The sequence below is a fragment of the Piliocolobus tephrosceles genome, chromosome 15 (genome assembly GCF_002776525.5).
Source record: "Piliocolobus tephrosceles isolate RC106 chromosome 15, ASM277652v3, whole genome shotgun sequence".
NCBI lineage: Eukaryota > Metazoa > Chordata > Mammalia > Primates > Cercopithecidae > Piliocolobus > Piliocolobus tephrosceles.
In genome coordinates this window covers 10,381,780-10,395,834 of record NC_045448.1, presented here as the reverse complement: position 1 = coordinate 10,395,834, position 14,055 = coordinate 10,381,780, and the positions used below count along the sequence as shown (strand labels likewise).

Here is a 14,055-nt window from a genome sequence, read left to right as displayed (position 1 = left end):
GGCTCCTGGAGATCTTTCGGCGAGCTGTTAGTGGAGACCTAGGAAGCACAATCAGTAGAGGCCGTTTCCATCCGTCATGACCTCAGTGAACATTGTTTGGAAGGCCAGAAAAAGTGCTAAGATTAAAGATTCTGCAGGGGTTACAAGCTATGCAAAACAACTCTGATTTTGTTTTGGTTTAGACATTATTCTTGCTTTTTTAGACTTCGTTAGGTGCTTTTAGATGTTTTTACGGGGGGTGTGTGTGTGTGTCTGTGAGTTTTGTGTGCATATATTTTTGGTGACCTGTTAGTCCCACTTCAGGTCTAGCTCACACTTTTGAGTTGTGGGCAAGATGTGGTTTTGGTAAGATAGTATTGAGGCCGGGTGCGGTGGCTCACACCTGTAATCCCAGCACGTTGGGAGGCCGAGGCGGACGGATCATGAGGTCAGGAGATCAAGACCATCCTGGCTAACGTTGTGAAACCCCCTCTCTACTAAAAATACAAAAAATTAACTGGGCATGGTGGCGGACACCTGTAGTCCCAGCTACTCGGGAATCTGAGGCAGGAGAATGGCGTGAACCCAGGAGGCGGAGCTTGCAGTGAGCCGAGGTCGGCGCCCCTGCACTCCAGCCTGGGTGACAGAGCAAGACTCTGTCTCAAAAAAAAAAAAAAAAAGATAGTATTGAGTTCCTGCTTGAGTGGTAATTGACTCTATTCACTCAGCATTTCATTTCTGTAACAGAGTCAAATATCATCACTTTTACAAACTGTTGTGTTAATGAAAGGAAAGGCAGCAAAAAATATTTTTAAAAACAGAATCTAATCGTTGCCCTTAACATTTGGTATATTCATTTATCATTATTTGATCTGATAATCTAAATGTCTTCCCTCTATGGATTCCTCTTGTATCTTACAAATAGATTTGTAAAATGAATTATTATTTGGCTGATCTGTAGAAGTCTTTAACAACAGAAACTCTTGAGTTTGCCTTTAACATTCCCTCAAGACTGGGGCATCAGTCCCTCTGAGCTTTCTTTTTCTGATCAATAAAATAGGGCTGTGATATATCTTCTTTTAGAGGGTTGTTGCATGTTCACTAAGATAATGTATGTGGAAGTGACTAGATGATTATGAAGGACTGGCCAAAGGCTTGCTGGTTTCAGTTTTATTTAAAGTGCAGTGGTCCGGTCCTGAGCAGGTGTTCTGAGGAGTTTTGATATTTGCATATTGCCATGTTGGAGCTGCTTCAAAACACTTGGGGAAGGAGTGTGTTGCAAAAATGGCAGAGAAAAGGGAACAAAACTGAGACATTTGAATACTTTGATACTAAGAGTTTAGTACCAAATAATAATGTATTTATAGGTTGCTCCTGGGGTTATAGGGAGTCCTTTATTGAATGCCAGAAAGTTCTCTCTTTCTTCAGTTTTACTTTCTTATATGCTGATCCTAAGGAGACTCAGTTATTAACCGCCTGGTTGGTTCAGTCTGTTATAATTCCCTGGGAGGGAGTGACTGTGCTGTAGTCAGGGCTGTTAGAGTCCCTCTAGGACTTTCTGGTGTAGACTATAACAAAATGTAGACATTTTGTTTTGCAGTCAGTTTTATAAAAATTTGAATTTGTTTTGCAAAAGTTAGGAATTTGTTGTGACATTTTGTGGGAAATACTTTACTTTTGGTTCAGTGATTAACAGAAGCTCCTCAGGCATTTCAAGAATGGAAAGCAAATAGAAAAGGGTACTTTCTTTTTCCTATGCGTTGACCTTTTTCATTGTGTTTATTTTTAGGCATGCTTCTGACGGCCAGTGAAACCCCCAAGATGGGCATCTATTACATTCCAGTAAGTAATACAAAGAGGCGTTTCAGTAAAAATAGGACAAGCAAAGATACTTTTTATTATTTATTTAAGTTTTTGAGACGGAGTCTGGTGGTCACCGAGTCTGGGGTGCAGTGGCGCAATCTCAACCCACTGCAATGTCTGCCTCCTGGGTTCAAGTGATTCTCCTACCTCAACCTCCTGTAGCTGGGATTACAGGTGCACGCTACCACCCCCGGCTAATTTTTGTATTTTTAGTAGAGATGAGTTTTGCCATGTTGGCCAGGGTGGTCTTGAACTCCTGACCTCAAGTGATCCTCTTGCCTGGGCCTCCCAAAGTGCTGGGATTACAGGTGTGAGCCACCACTCCCGGCCAAAGATACTTTTTAAATCGGATGTATTGAGGAACCTGGGTCTACATGTGGCTATGTACATTACTTACAGTGGACTCACTTGTGGGTTGAATTTGCTTTCTGGAGCTCGTCAGTTCATGCTCAAACGTTCTTTTATGGAAACTGTTTAATATCATGTTAAAATACACTTTAGAAATTAGTATTTATTCTTCTGATTTGCATTTATTTTTTGTTTCCAAGTATTTCCGAATCTTAAACTTTCAGCTGTTAATGATCTGGAGGTCTAATTCTAAAAAGTCTATTACTCTTCAAGTCATCTCACTATAGTTTGTTTGTTTGTTTTAAAAATAAGTCACATATAAAATAAATTATCATAGATTATCCTGATCAGGGATGACATGTAGTTTGCAAAAGAAAAAAAAAAAAAAAAAAAAACCTATTTTTTCCCTCCTTAAATAATTCTTCTCTTAGATAACCAGAAGCTCCCCACCCTTCCCTTTAAGTTTATAGTAGAAATGAAACAAGGAAATGTTTCATAAGCAGAAAAACACATAGTGTAAGTTGGCATTAGATTACTTTATACTCAGCAGATATCTCCCTTACCTGAGATTTGAGAAGAGAGTCGAGTGAGGGGTACTGAAGATCAGAATTTGAGGGAGGTGAACTTTCTGTAACCACTATCATCTTTCAGGTATGAAAATTCTTCCTGTCTATGATAGTCTTTTTAAAATTGCTCAGTTATGGATCGGGCGTCGGGGCTCACGCCTGTAATCCCAGCACTTTGGGAGGCCGAGGTGGGCGGATCACGAGGTCAGGAGTTCGAGACCATCCTGGCTAACACAGTGAAACCCCGTCTCTACTACAAATACAAAAAAATGTGCTGGGCATGGTGGCGGGCTCCTGTAGTCCCAGCTACTCGGGAGGCTGAGGCAGGAGAATGGCGTGAACCCAGGAGGCGGGGCTTGCAGTGATCCGAGATCGTACCGCTGCACTCCAGCCTGGGCGACAGAGCAAGACTCTGTCTCAAAAAAAAAAAGAAAATTGCTCAGTTATGTATTTTCACACACAAAAAAAGCATGCTACTTGCTGTTGATTCTGTGGTTACTGACGTGTAGTTGAAAGCACTTAGAGATACTTTGGTTGGTTGGTAGTAAAATGAAGGCCGTTCAAACAGGAAGCATTTTGGTTTTCCTAAGTTACCATTTGTTCCTTTTTCCCTGGACTCTCACAGATACTGCAGTCATATTCCTATCAACTTATCCATCTTTCCTTGTATTCACTTGTTAATGCATATTATGGACTACATCAGCTGTGTGTCGGGAACGATGCTGTATGCTGGCAGTATTACAGCCACCAGGGTACTGCCCTTCACCTTGAGGAGTTACTGTTCGGAATCCAACAAGAAAGTAGGCAGTTGCCTTTCAGTGTGAGGAATGCTACCAGGGTACTGTGGTGGGAGCCCTTAGGAGAGAACCTGTACCCATTGAGGGCCTGGGAGCTGATGAGAAGTGTGGTTGGCACTCAGGAAAAACTTCCCAGAGGGACAGACTTTGAAGGAGGGACCTGGCTGTGTAGACTGGGTGAAGGGGTGGGGTGGAGTGAGGTGCCTAATGGGAGAAGGATTTTTTTCTTTTCCTTTTCAGTCGACATTCCCAGGTCGGGCAGTAGACCTGGGATAGGATCTTGACAGTAGAGTGGGTGCAGAGTTGAGGGAGCAAGTACCTCCCATGACTGAGCATTCGAGTTGGGGGGCAGGTAGAAAACCAGATTAGAAAGGGTCTTGTGAGCCAGCTATGGGGATGTAGGGCAGGGAGTCCTGGCAGAGTTGTAAGCAGGGGTGTGATAGGATCAGACCTGTGTTCTGAAAAGATTACTTTTGCTGCCACAGGGGAATTCATTAAACAGGCTCTAATCTGGACACAACAAGCACAGGCTGTGGCAGCCCACAGGAGAGATGATGGCACCTGCGTTACCTGTGCCAGGCTCCCTTTCTAGTAGTTGTGGCTCTTTGGGGTTCTGGGATAACATGAGAGAAGTCTAATCTGGTAGGCAGTACTTGCACAGGATTCATCCTTAAATTGCCCAGTGGCATGTTTCAGAGGTGTTCATTGATTGAGAGCTGTGTAGATCACAGGAAATGCTGCCCTCAGATCAGCGTTACATAGTTTTCTCCCAGTTTCTGCCCCTTTGGGGAACGTTGTCAGGAGAGGCAGAATAAATCAGCTTGCCCCTATCCTTTTCATCATGAGAAAGGTCTCTTTCATCTTCCTCTTAGAAGTGCTTATTTTGTTTTGATCACTACAGCAACATGGACAGCAAGTGCCTGTCCATGCCTTGGATCTTAGATCCCTTCCACATGTCAAAAGTAGATAGAATCAACTAGTGGGCAGGTGAAAAGCACTCTCAGTGTGGAGTGCTGCTTCGAGAGGTTGCCTAGTAGAGGAGGAGGTGTGGGCTGGAGAGCTGTATTGTAGAGAAGTGGGGAGGGGCAGTCCTGAGGATGGTTGCAGCGAGGCCACCTTACAAACCTGTATGAGGATGGTGGCCATGGGGATAGAATTGGAAGAGTTGTTATGGTTATAAGAGACTTGAAATTGATGGATGTGGGAAGTAAGGAACAGGAAAGAACCAAGGATAACACCCCAGGTTTTGCTTGGGCAGATGTGTGGATGATGATGTCCAGAAAGAGGCAGGAGAATATTAAAAATTGTTTTCCCTTTGGTATTTTCTGCATTTTATAAAATGATCTTTTAAAGAAAGCAAAACAACTTTTTCATTTATGCAAACAATGTATGCATATTCCTGTTTATTCTAAGTGGATTACAAAGTATCCAAAAATAAAAACTAGCTATTCCCTCTTGATAATACTGTAACTACCATTCATATTTGGATGCATTGTTTCTCAGTTATATTTGTGATGTTATGTATGTGAAGTTGTATTTTTTTTTTTTTTAAGTTTTAATTTTGTTTTTTTTGAGACAGAGTTTTTGTTGCCCAGGCTGGAGTGTAGTGACATAATCTTGGCTCACTGCAGCCTTTGCCTCCCAGATTCAAGCAATTCTCCTGCCTCAGCTTCCTGAGTAGCGGGGATTACAGGCATGTGCCACCATACCCAGCTAATTTTTTTTTTTTTTTAGTACGGGGTTTCACCATGTTGATCAAGCTGGTCTCAAACTCCTGACCTCATGTGATCCGCCTGCCTCGGCCTCCTAAAGTGCTGGGATTATAGGTGTGAGCCACCGCACCTGGCCCTGATTTTTGTGTTTTTGGTAGAGACAGGGTTTCACCAGGCCAGACTGGTCTTGAACTCCTAGCCTCAAGTGATCCACCTGCCTTGGCCTCCCAAAGTGCTGGGATTACAGGCATGAGTCCTGAAGTTGTATTTTATATACAAATTGGTTCCTGGTTTCTGCAGTTAACCTTGGAAATATTAATTCTAAGGTACTGAAATTACCTAAAACATTTTTAGTTATCTCTATTATATGTCATTGGCTGGTTTATGACATGTCTATTATCTTAGAACTGTAAGAGACCCATTGTTTACTTCTGATTCTCTGGATCAGTTTCTTCAGGAGGGCGTTTTTGTTCCAAGTAATGGTGACTTTAATTAGCATGAATGTGAGGGGCTAGTGATGAGAAGTGTGAAGTGTGAGGGGCCAGATGATGGCCAGGTGATGAGAAACTGCCTTCTTGACAAATGTTAGCTTATCTTGTAAGACCTTTTTAGTTTCAACTTGTACCTGAGATTTAACAGAAAGCTGCGAAAAAAAATCCAGAGAGCCGTCTCCTAGGTGAGCTGCATATGGGGACAGTGTGAGCAGAAGTTGCTTTTGCTAAGCGAAGCCTTATGCTGAAACTTGGACTTCAGTGTTCCTTTCTGACCTACCTTTCTGCCCTGCTCCCACAGTACTGAGTGATATTTTATAGCACCACTTGTCTTTACTTGGAGACTGCTCTTTGTAATACTCCTTCAAAGCAAAGAGAGAGCCCAGGGGTCTGAAAGCCTGCCATTTTTCATAAGATTTTATCAAACTTACCAAGCTAACATTTGGCACAAAGGTTCATTTGAGGCTATAGAACCAGAGAAATGTGTGTTTAATGTATGACCCATGCCAAGTTTAGGAGGCCTGGACTGTGATTTGTATTAACATCTTATAAATCAGGTTTGAAAACTTTTTCCCTCCCTCTTTGGGGCATGCTGAAGATGAAGGCAACTTAGTGTTCTTTTAGCTTCTTAATTTTTGCCTTTTTGTCTGATACCATCTTTCTTGAGTAATTGAGATCTTTATAAACTAATGCAGTTCCTGATACACCACCTTCTGGCACTTAGATATCTCTGTAGCCGGCTTGTCCTTTGAGACCAAATGGGTTGTCTCCAGTCCCTGTCCCATTTTCTCAGTGCTTTCCTTTTTTTTGTTTTTCCTTTCACTCAGAGACCAGGTTCTATTGTTTTGTTTGTTTGTTTGCTTCAGGGTCTAATTCATCTGCAGCTTCAGAGACTAATGCCAAGAATAGTTTTTCAAGCTTGGTTTTTCCTCTGAAACATAATTTAATCTCAGGTTAGTTCTTTATAATTAACATCCTTGGCAACTATGTAGACTCCAGAGGGAATCCAAGTCCCCTATGGCACACAACCCAAAACCCAGCCTTTGTGCTTAATGGTGTTTCTGTTGGAAATGTTCCTGAGCTCCGAGCCCCTAGCATATCAGGGCGTTCCTGCAGCCACTCATTGCTTGCTGGTGGTGGTTGGGGCCCAAGTGATTGCTTGCTGCTTGGTAATGTGGATGTGTAAACTTGAGGGAAAATGTAGGAGGAAAACTATTTATTTGGGAAGCTGTTTGATTTTGAAGAATAAAAGTAATTCAGTTGGCCGGGCCTGGTGGCTCACGCCTGTAATCCTAGCACTTTGGGCGGCTGAGATGGGCAGATCACTTAAGGACAGGAGTTTGAGACCAACCTGGTCAACATAGTGAAACTCTGTCAAAAAATACAAAAATTAACCAGCGTGGTGGTGCATGTCTGTAGTCCCAACTACTCATGAGGCTGAGGCAGGAGAATCGCTTGAACCTGGGAGGCAGAGGTTGCAGTGAGCCAAGACTGCACCAGCGTACTCTACCCTGGGCAATGGAGCAAGACTCTGTCTCAAAAAAAAAAAAAAAAAAAAGTAGGCCAGGCACGGTGGCTCAAACGCCTGTAATCCCAGACTTTGGGAGGCCAAGGCGGGCAGATCACTAGTTCAGGAGTTTGAGACCAGCCTGGCCAACGTGGTGAAATCCCTTCTCTACTAAAGAGACAAAAAATTAGCTGGGGGTCGTTGTGGGTGCCTGTAATCCTGGCTACTTGAGAGGCTGAGGCAGGAGGATTGCTTGAACCCGGGAAGTGGAGGTTGCAGTGAGCCGAGATCACGCCATTGCACTCCAGCCTGGGTGACAGGGTGAGACACCATCTCAAAAAAAAGAAAAAAAAAGGAAATTCAACTATAAGGATATGTGCTTTGTTTTTGTTTTTTTCTTTTTTAAATGTCAATATTTAAGATGTTATAAAGAATAAATACATCACTGCACCCAGCTTTCAAGAATGGCAGTTAGGTACTTTTTTATTTTATTTTACTTATTTTATTTTATTTTATTTTATTTTATTTTATTTTATTTTATTTTATTTTATTTTATGTTATATGTTATGTTATGTTATGTTATTTTTGAATGAGACAGGGTCTCGCTGTCACCCTGACTAGAGTGCAGTGACGTGATCATAACTCACTGCAGCTTCATCCTTTGGGGCTCCAGCATCCTCCCGCCTCAGCTTTGTGAGTAGGTAGGACTACATGCATGTGCCACCAAGCCCAGCTAATTTTTATGCTGTTTTTTTGTAGAGAGAGGATCTCGCTGTGTTGCCAAGGCTGGTCTCAAACTCCTGGCCTCAAGCGATCCTCCCACGTTGGCCTCCCAAAATGTTGGGATTACAGGTGTGAGCCACTGCACCTGGACAGGTATTTTATTTTCAAACATTTTCTGAGGAAAAAACTCCTATATTATTTCTATTAAAATATTTTGACTATTTAAAATAAAACATTGATTAAATATTTTAACATTTACCATTTAATTTAAAACTTGGAAAGTACTCTTGGAGCCTGCAAATGAGGCAGTGTTAAAAACATGAAGAATCCTTCTAACTTGCACTAGTGCTTCTGCGTCTGTTCAGAATAGCACTGAACTTATCCAGCAGTTCATAAACCCACAACACTCTGTCTTTGCAAATAGAGGAGACTATGTGTTAAGAAGCATAAGACCTCAAAAATACACACAACACAACTTCACAGAGGCATGCAAACCAAAGGAAACGCACAAAAGTTTTAGAAGCCAAAATTTTTGGAATGTAATAAAAGGTTGTTTAGTGAATGCTTGTAAGCCTGTCAGCTGAGTGGGTAGCACACTCCCCACGGAGCTGAGGCCTTCTGATGCCATCGCAGGGTTCAACGCTGGTATCTCCTCGGGGCTTCAGTCGCTGGGCTAGGGCAGACATCTGTGCTCCTGCACCTATAAAGATGACAAGGCAGTACATGCTGCAGAGTTTTAGGGGTTGTCAGGGAGATCCTTTTGAAATCATTATAGCATTGGGAAGTCAGTTTTAGGGAAATGGCGTGGAAATTTTTCTAGTAAATATGGATATTTGGAGTCTGGCAGATTTTTTTTCTTGCTCAATGAAGAAATAAAAATAGATATTGTCTTTTTATCGGGTTTTTTTCTGTAAAGGTTTTTGGTTTTAGTGTGTTTTTTTGTTTGTTTGTTTGTTTTGTTTTGTTTTGTTTTGTTTTTTTGAGACAGAGTCTTGCTCTGTGGCCCAGGCTGGAGTGCAGTAGTACAGTAAACCTCCGCCTCCTGGGTCAAGCGATTCTCTTACCTCAGCCTCTCAAGTAGCTGGGATTACAGGTGCGCACCACCACACCTGGATAATTTTTGTATTCTTAGTAGAGATGGGGTTTTGCTGTGTTGACTAGGCTGGTCTCGAACTCCTGGCCTCAAGTGATCCACTTGCCTGGGCCTCCCAAGGTACTAGGATTACAGTTGTGAGCTACCACACCCAGCCTCTAAGGGGTTTTGTGACAAAAACAAATTTAGGTGCAAACAATTTTAACTTCTGTCTGTGGTGAATTGAGTTTGTTAGTCTAGTTCTAAACTCCATGACTATGTCAATGACTGTTGTCTATCAGAGAGGTACTTAGGGATACTGTTTAATCATCCCTATGTGACCTTCTTCATAGATGGTATGTTTTTTCAAGTTCAGTATTTGAAACGTTACTATTCTGGTGTGTTTTGGCATAATTTTCCAAAGTCTTAAGAACACAACCGTACTCCTCAGCTTCATTAAGAAAATATCTTTTTTTTTTTTTTTTTTTTTAATACAGGGTCTCACTCTGTCTCCCAGGGTATAGTGCATTGGTGTGATCATGGCTCACTGCAGCCTCACAACTTTCTGGGCTCAGGTGATTTTCCTACCTCAGCCTCCCAAGTATCTGGGACTACAAGTATATGCAACCACGCCCAGCTAATTTTGTTTGTTTGTTTGTTTTTTGTTTCTGTTTTTTTGTAGAGACAGGGTTTCACCATGTTGCCCAGGCTGGTCTCCAACTCCTGGGCTCAAGCAGTCTTCCTGACTCGGCCTCCTAGAGTGTTGGGATTGGGATTACAGGTGTGAGCCATCGTGCCCAGCCAAAGATGCCATATTTTATCAGCTATCCAGAGTATATGTTGTTTTAGTTTAATAGTAGATTTGACAATATCTTGAAAATAAGTGTCAAAAATTCCTAGATAGGCCAGGCATAGTGGCTCATACCTGTAATCCCAGCACTTTGGGAGGCCGAGGCAGGTGGATCACTTGAGGCCAGGAGCTCGAGACTAGCCTGGCTAACAAGGCGAAAACCCATCTCTATTAAAATACAAAAAAATAGCTGGGCATGCTTTGGCACACACCTGTAATCCCAGCTACTTAGGAGACTGAGGCGTGAGAATAAATTGAGTCCGGGAGGCAGAGGTTGCAGTGAGCTGAGGTCGTGCCACTGCATTCCAGCCTGGGTGACACAGACTCTGTCTTAAAAAAAATAAAAAATAAATGAAATTCCTAGATGGATGAGTGTTTTGCTCTTTTATCTATTAATATTTTTATTTTGTCTTCCTATATTATAAAAGTAAATGTAGGAGACCAACAAGTCTTGTGTTTGTTCAGTAAGGATATACTGAGTAGGGTGCTAGGCTGCAGGAATATGTTGGTGAAGAAAACCGACATGTTCTCTATTGTACACTCAGCGCCCTTGTGAGCTTACAATCTAGGCGAGGGGGTGATGATAGACAGATCTGTGACCAAGCGCTCTGAAGGAAGGCAGCAGGGTTCGGTGGCTTCCTGAGCATTTTCCCTAAGTCAAAGGTCAGGCACTTCGTATCAGTCTCTTTCTTTATATAGATATTTTATGAGCCCCCTTCTTCTACGTAGATATTATATGTAGATTTGTGAAAATCTCCCCCACCTTCATCTTAAATTTGAATTGCAGGGTTGGAGACTTGGAGTTTTCTTTGTCTTAAGATCATAGCACATATCTAGGGCAAAATAGTGAATGACAATATTTATCCCACAATCTCTGGAAACAAGAGAGAACAGCAGAGAGAATGTTGGCCAACGGAGAAGGCAGAGGTTGAGCCTCTATAATCCAAAAATCTGAAATGCGAACGCTCCAAAATTTGAAACCCTTTTGAGTGCCAACATGACTCCACAAGTGGAAAATCTAAACATGAGGACTTAACCTAAAGTTTGTTTCCTGCCAAAAATTATTAAAAATATAAAATGTTTAAAGATATAAAATTACCTTCAGTCTGTGTGTATCAAGTGTATATGAAATATAAATGAATTTCATGTTTAGACTTGGGTCTCATCCCAAGATATCTCATTATTTTTATACAAGTATTCCAAAAGCAAAAAATAAAAAATAAATAAAAATAAAAAATTTAAAACCCTTCTGATCTCAAGCGTTTTAGAAAAAGTCTACTCAGCCTGTGTTGCTTTTCCTGGACAGACATGTGTACAGTCAGCCTCCCTTTCTGCTTGAACATACATCTCATATGCAGATCATTTTACTTTATCTCCAAGTGGTATTTAGAAACACAGTTGACCAGGCTTCCTTAAAGCTCTGTGCCCAACTTCTAGAAGGCCACATTCCCCTGGGATTCCTTCTTTCATCGAGTTACCTCTTTTCAGTCTTCACTGGCTCCTCCTCCTGCTGATAACATCCTAGACTTCGGATCTTGCCTCTCTCCCCTTATCTCTGAATGCTAGTGAGCCCTAGGACTTAGTCCTTGTCTCTGCTTTATTTATGTTATCTCCCAGGGAGCTTGTTTATGCCCAGGCTTTATGTAACAGCTGTGTGTTAATGACATCCAGTTTTCCCTCTCCAGCCTTCCCTCTGAGCTACAGAGGTACATATCCACCAGTCTACTCGGCTTCTTCACTTGGATGTCTAACAGCACATCCTGTTTAATGTGTCTACATGAGAACTTCTGATCCAGCTCCCCACCTGCACCCCACCTGCCAGGGTCTCCATTTCAGCGGAAGCCCTGTTGTTGCTCACTCGGCTGTCTAGGCTCAGAGCACAGGAACCATCCTTGTTTCCTTTCCTCTCCACTTCATGCCTCCTCATCCAGTCCATTGGCTGTTTTTGCAGATTTTGTTGCACATCCAGCCATTTCTCAGTGCTTCCCTTCCATCAGGCCTCTGGATTACTGTAATGGCCATAACTGATCTTTCTGCTTCTGCTTTTGTCTCTCTTGTAACCTGTTTTCCATGTAACAGCCAGACTGATTTAAAATATTAAAAATATAAACAAAACAGGCTCAGTGCGGTGGCTCACACCTGTAATACTAGTGCTTTGGGTGGCTGAGGCAAGAGGATTGCTTGAGCCCAGGAGTTTGAAACAAGCCTGGGCAACATAGTGAGACCCCATTTCCACAAAAAGTTTTAAAAATTAACCAGGTGTGGTGGCATGTGCCTGTAGTTCCAGCTACTTGGGATGCTGAGGCAGGAGGATCCTTTGAGCCCAGGAGTTTGAGGCTACAGTAAGCTATGACCATGCTGCTGCACTGCAGCCCGGGTGACAGAGCAAGACCCTGTTGCTTAAAATAATAATTATACACGCACACACACACACACATATATATAAACAAAACAAATATAAATCAGATTGTGTCACTCTTCTGCTTAAAACCTTCCAGTGGCTCATTAGTTTGCTTACAACTTGAAAAGTCTTACATAATAGAAAAGCAGAAAGAGACTAAAGAATCAGATTCTCTGTTTTCTTCTCACTCAACAGAGAATATATCTCTATAAAGCATTAATCTATTTATAAAGATCTGACCAAATGGTCAGACTGTTAAACCAAATCCCCAGCCACTGCTACCATAAATGGGGAATAACTTATGGGCTGTATATTAATATATCAATATATAATTAGTACCAATGTTATGGTATATTAATGTATTGTTAATATATCAATTATATATTAGATAAGCATTATTAGATAAGACATTTAAAATTAGAGCTTTTTGCAGCAGCACCCACCTGTAATCCCAGCTACTCAGGAGTGGAGAATCATTTGAGCCCGGTTCAAATCTAGCTTGGGCAACATGGTGAGACCTTGTCTCAAAACAGTAACTGAATAAATAAATAAAATAAAAAAGAAAGACAGACACAGCCAAGTTCTGTTCCTTTGGCCTCACCCCTGCGAGCCAAGGAAAACTGTGCTTGGATTTAAGAAGTCCAAGTGTAGTACACTCTGATGAGGAAGTTTTCCTGGTTCTGACAGGTGAGTCCATCAGGTATCGTAGTGAGACCTCCAAAACTGCTAAAAGATAACTTCCCCAAAACATGAAGTCATGATTCTCATGTAGATATGAAATAAATACATGTTAAAATTTTTAATTTAGGCCTAGTGCGGTGGCTCACACCTGTAATCCCAGCACTTTAGGAGGCTAAGGTGGGAGGATCACTTGAGCACAGGAGTTTCAGACTAGCCTGTAGCCTGGGCAACGTACCAAGGCATTGTTTCTATTATTTTTTAAAATAATATTTAAAAATTTAAAAATTTCACATTTTAATTTAACCTGTAAATTAAATGAGGGAACCAGGCCTATGGTTAAATCAAAAGGTAAAATTTTAATTTAACTTTTAAAAGGAAAAGTGTAAAAAAGGACAGATTTACATGGAATAAAGTTATATTGAATTGGGAATGTGCAAGCAAACACAAAGTGGTCTATTTTGGACTATTTTGGGCCTTTTCCAAAGGTATAAACTGTCCACCAGACGTAATTCATTTGCATGTCTATAGACAATTATTTTGCATTGCTTCCAGTTACCTACAATTTGCAGAGTTGTAAAGTAGGTCCCATAGAATGAGAATCAGATGATCTTGCAGGGTGTACTCTAGACTGGGGTTTGGGAAACAAAACTTCGGCTGTTTTCGTAAATGAAGTTTTACTGAAACGCAGTGAGCCCATTCATTTATGTATTACTTATGCAGCTTTCTGACTATAATGGCAAAGTTAAGTAGCTGTGACAGAGACCATATGACTCGTGAGCCCTAAAATATTTTCTCTTCAGTTATTTACTTCTTTATGTCTATCTTTCCCCATTGTAATGTAAGACATGAATGCAGGGACATTATTTTGTCTTTTTCCCTGTTATATCCTCAGGACCTAAAGCAGTGCCTGTCACACTGTAGGCCCTCACTTAATGGGTGTTGAAAAATCAATGAGCACACATGTGAGAGGGACCTGATTACTACAATTTGGAGCGTCTTCAATAATGGTTGTATACTTTGACCATGGATGGTTTGCAGTGCTTCTTGACTGTACTTATGCCAGAT

At 41.5% G+C, this 14,055-nt stretch overlaps 1 protein-coding gene across 1 annotated transcript in view; it reads left to right on the top strand.

The window, feature by feature from the left end:
- Nucleotides 1-14,055, top strand: part of NOL10 (nucleolar protein 10) — a 112,247-nt gene that overhangs the window by 39,051 nt on the left and 59,141 nt on the right. Inside the window, exon 13 of the mRNA XM_026454701.2 lies at nucleotides 1,769-1,821. Within this exon, the coding sequence (XP_026310486.1) occupies nucleotides 1,769-1,821 (53 nt within the window). The remainder of the gene's footprint in view (nucleotides 1-1,768; nucleotides 1,822-14,055) is intronic.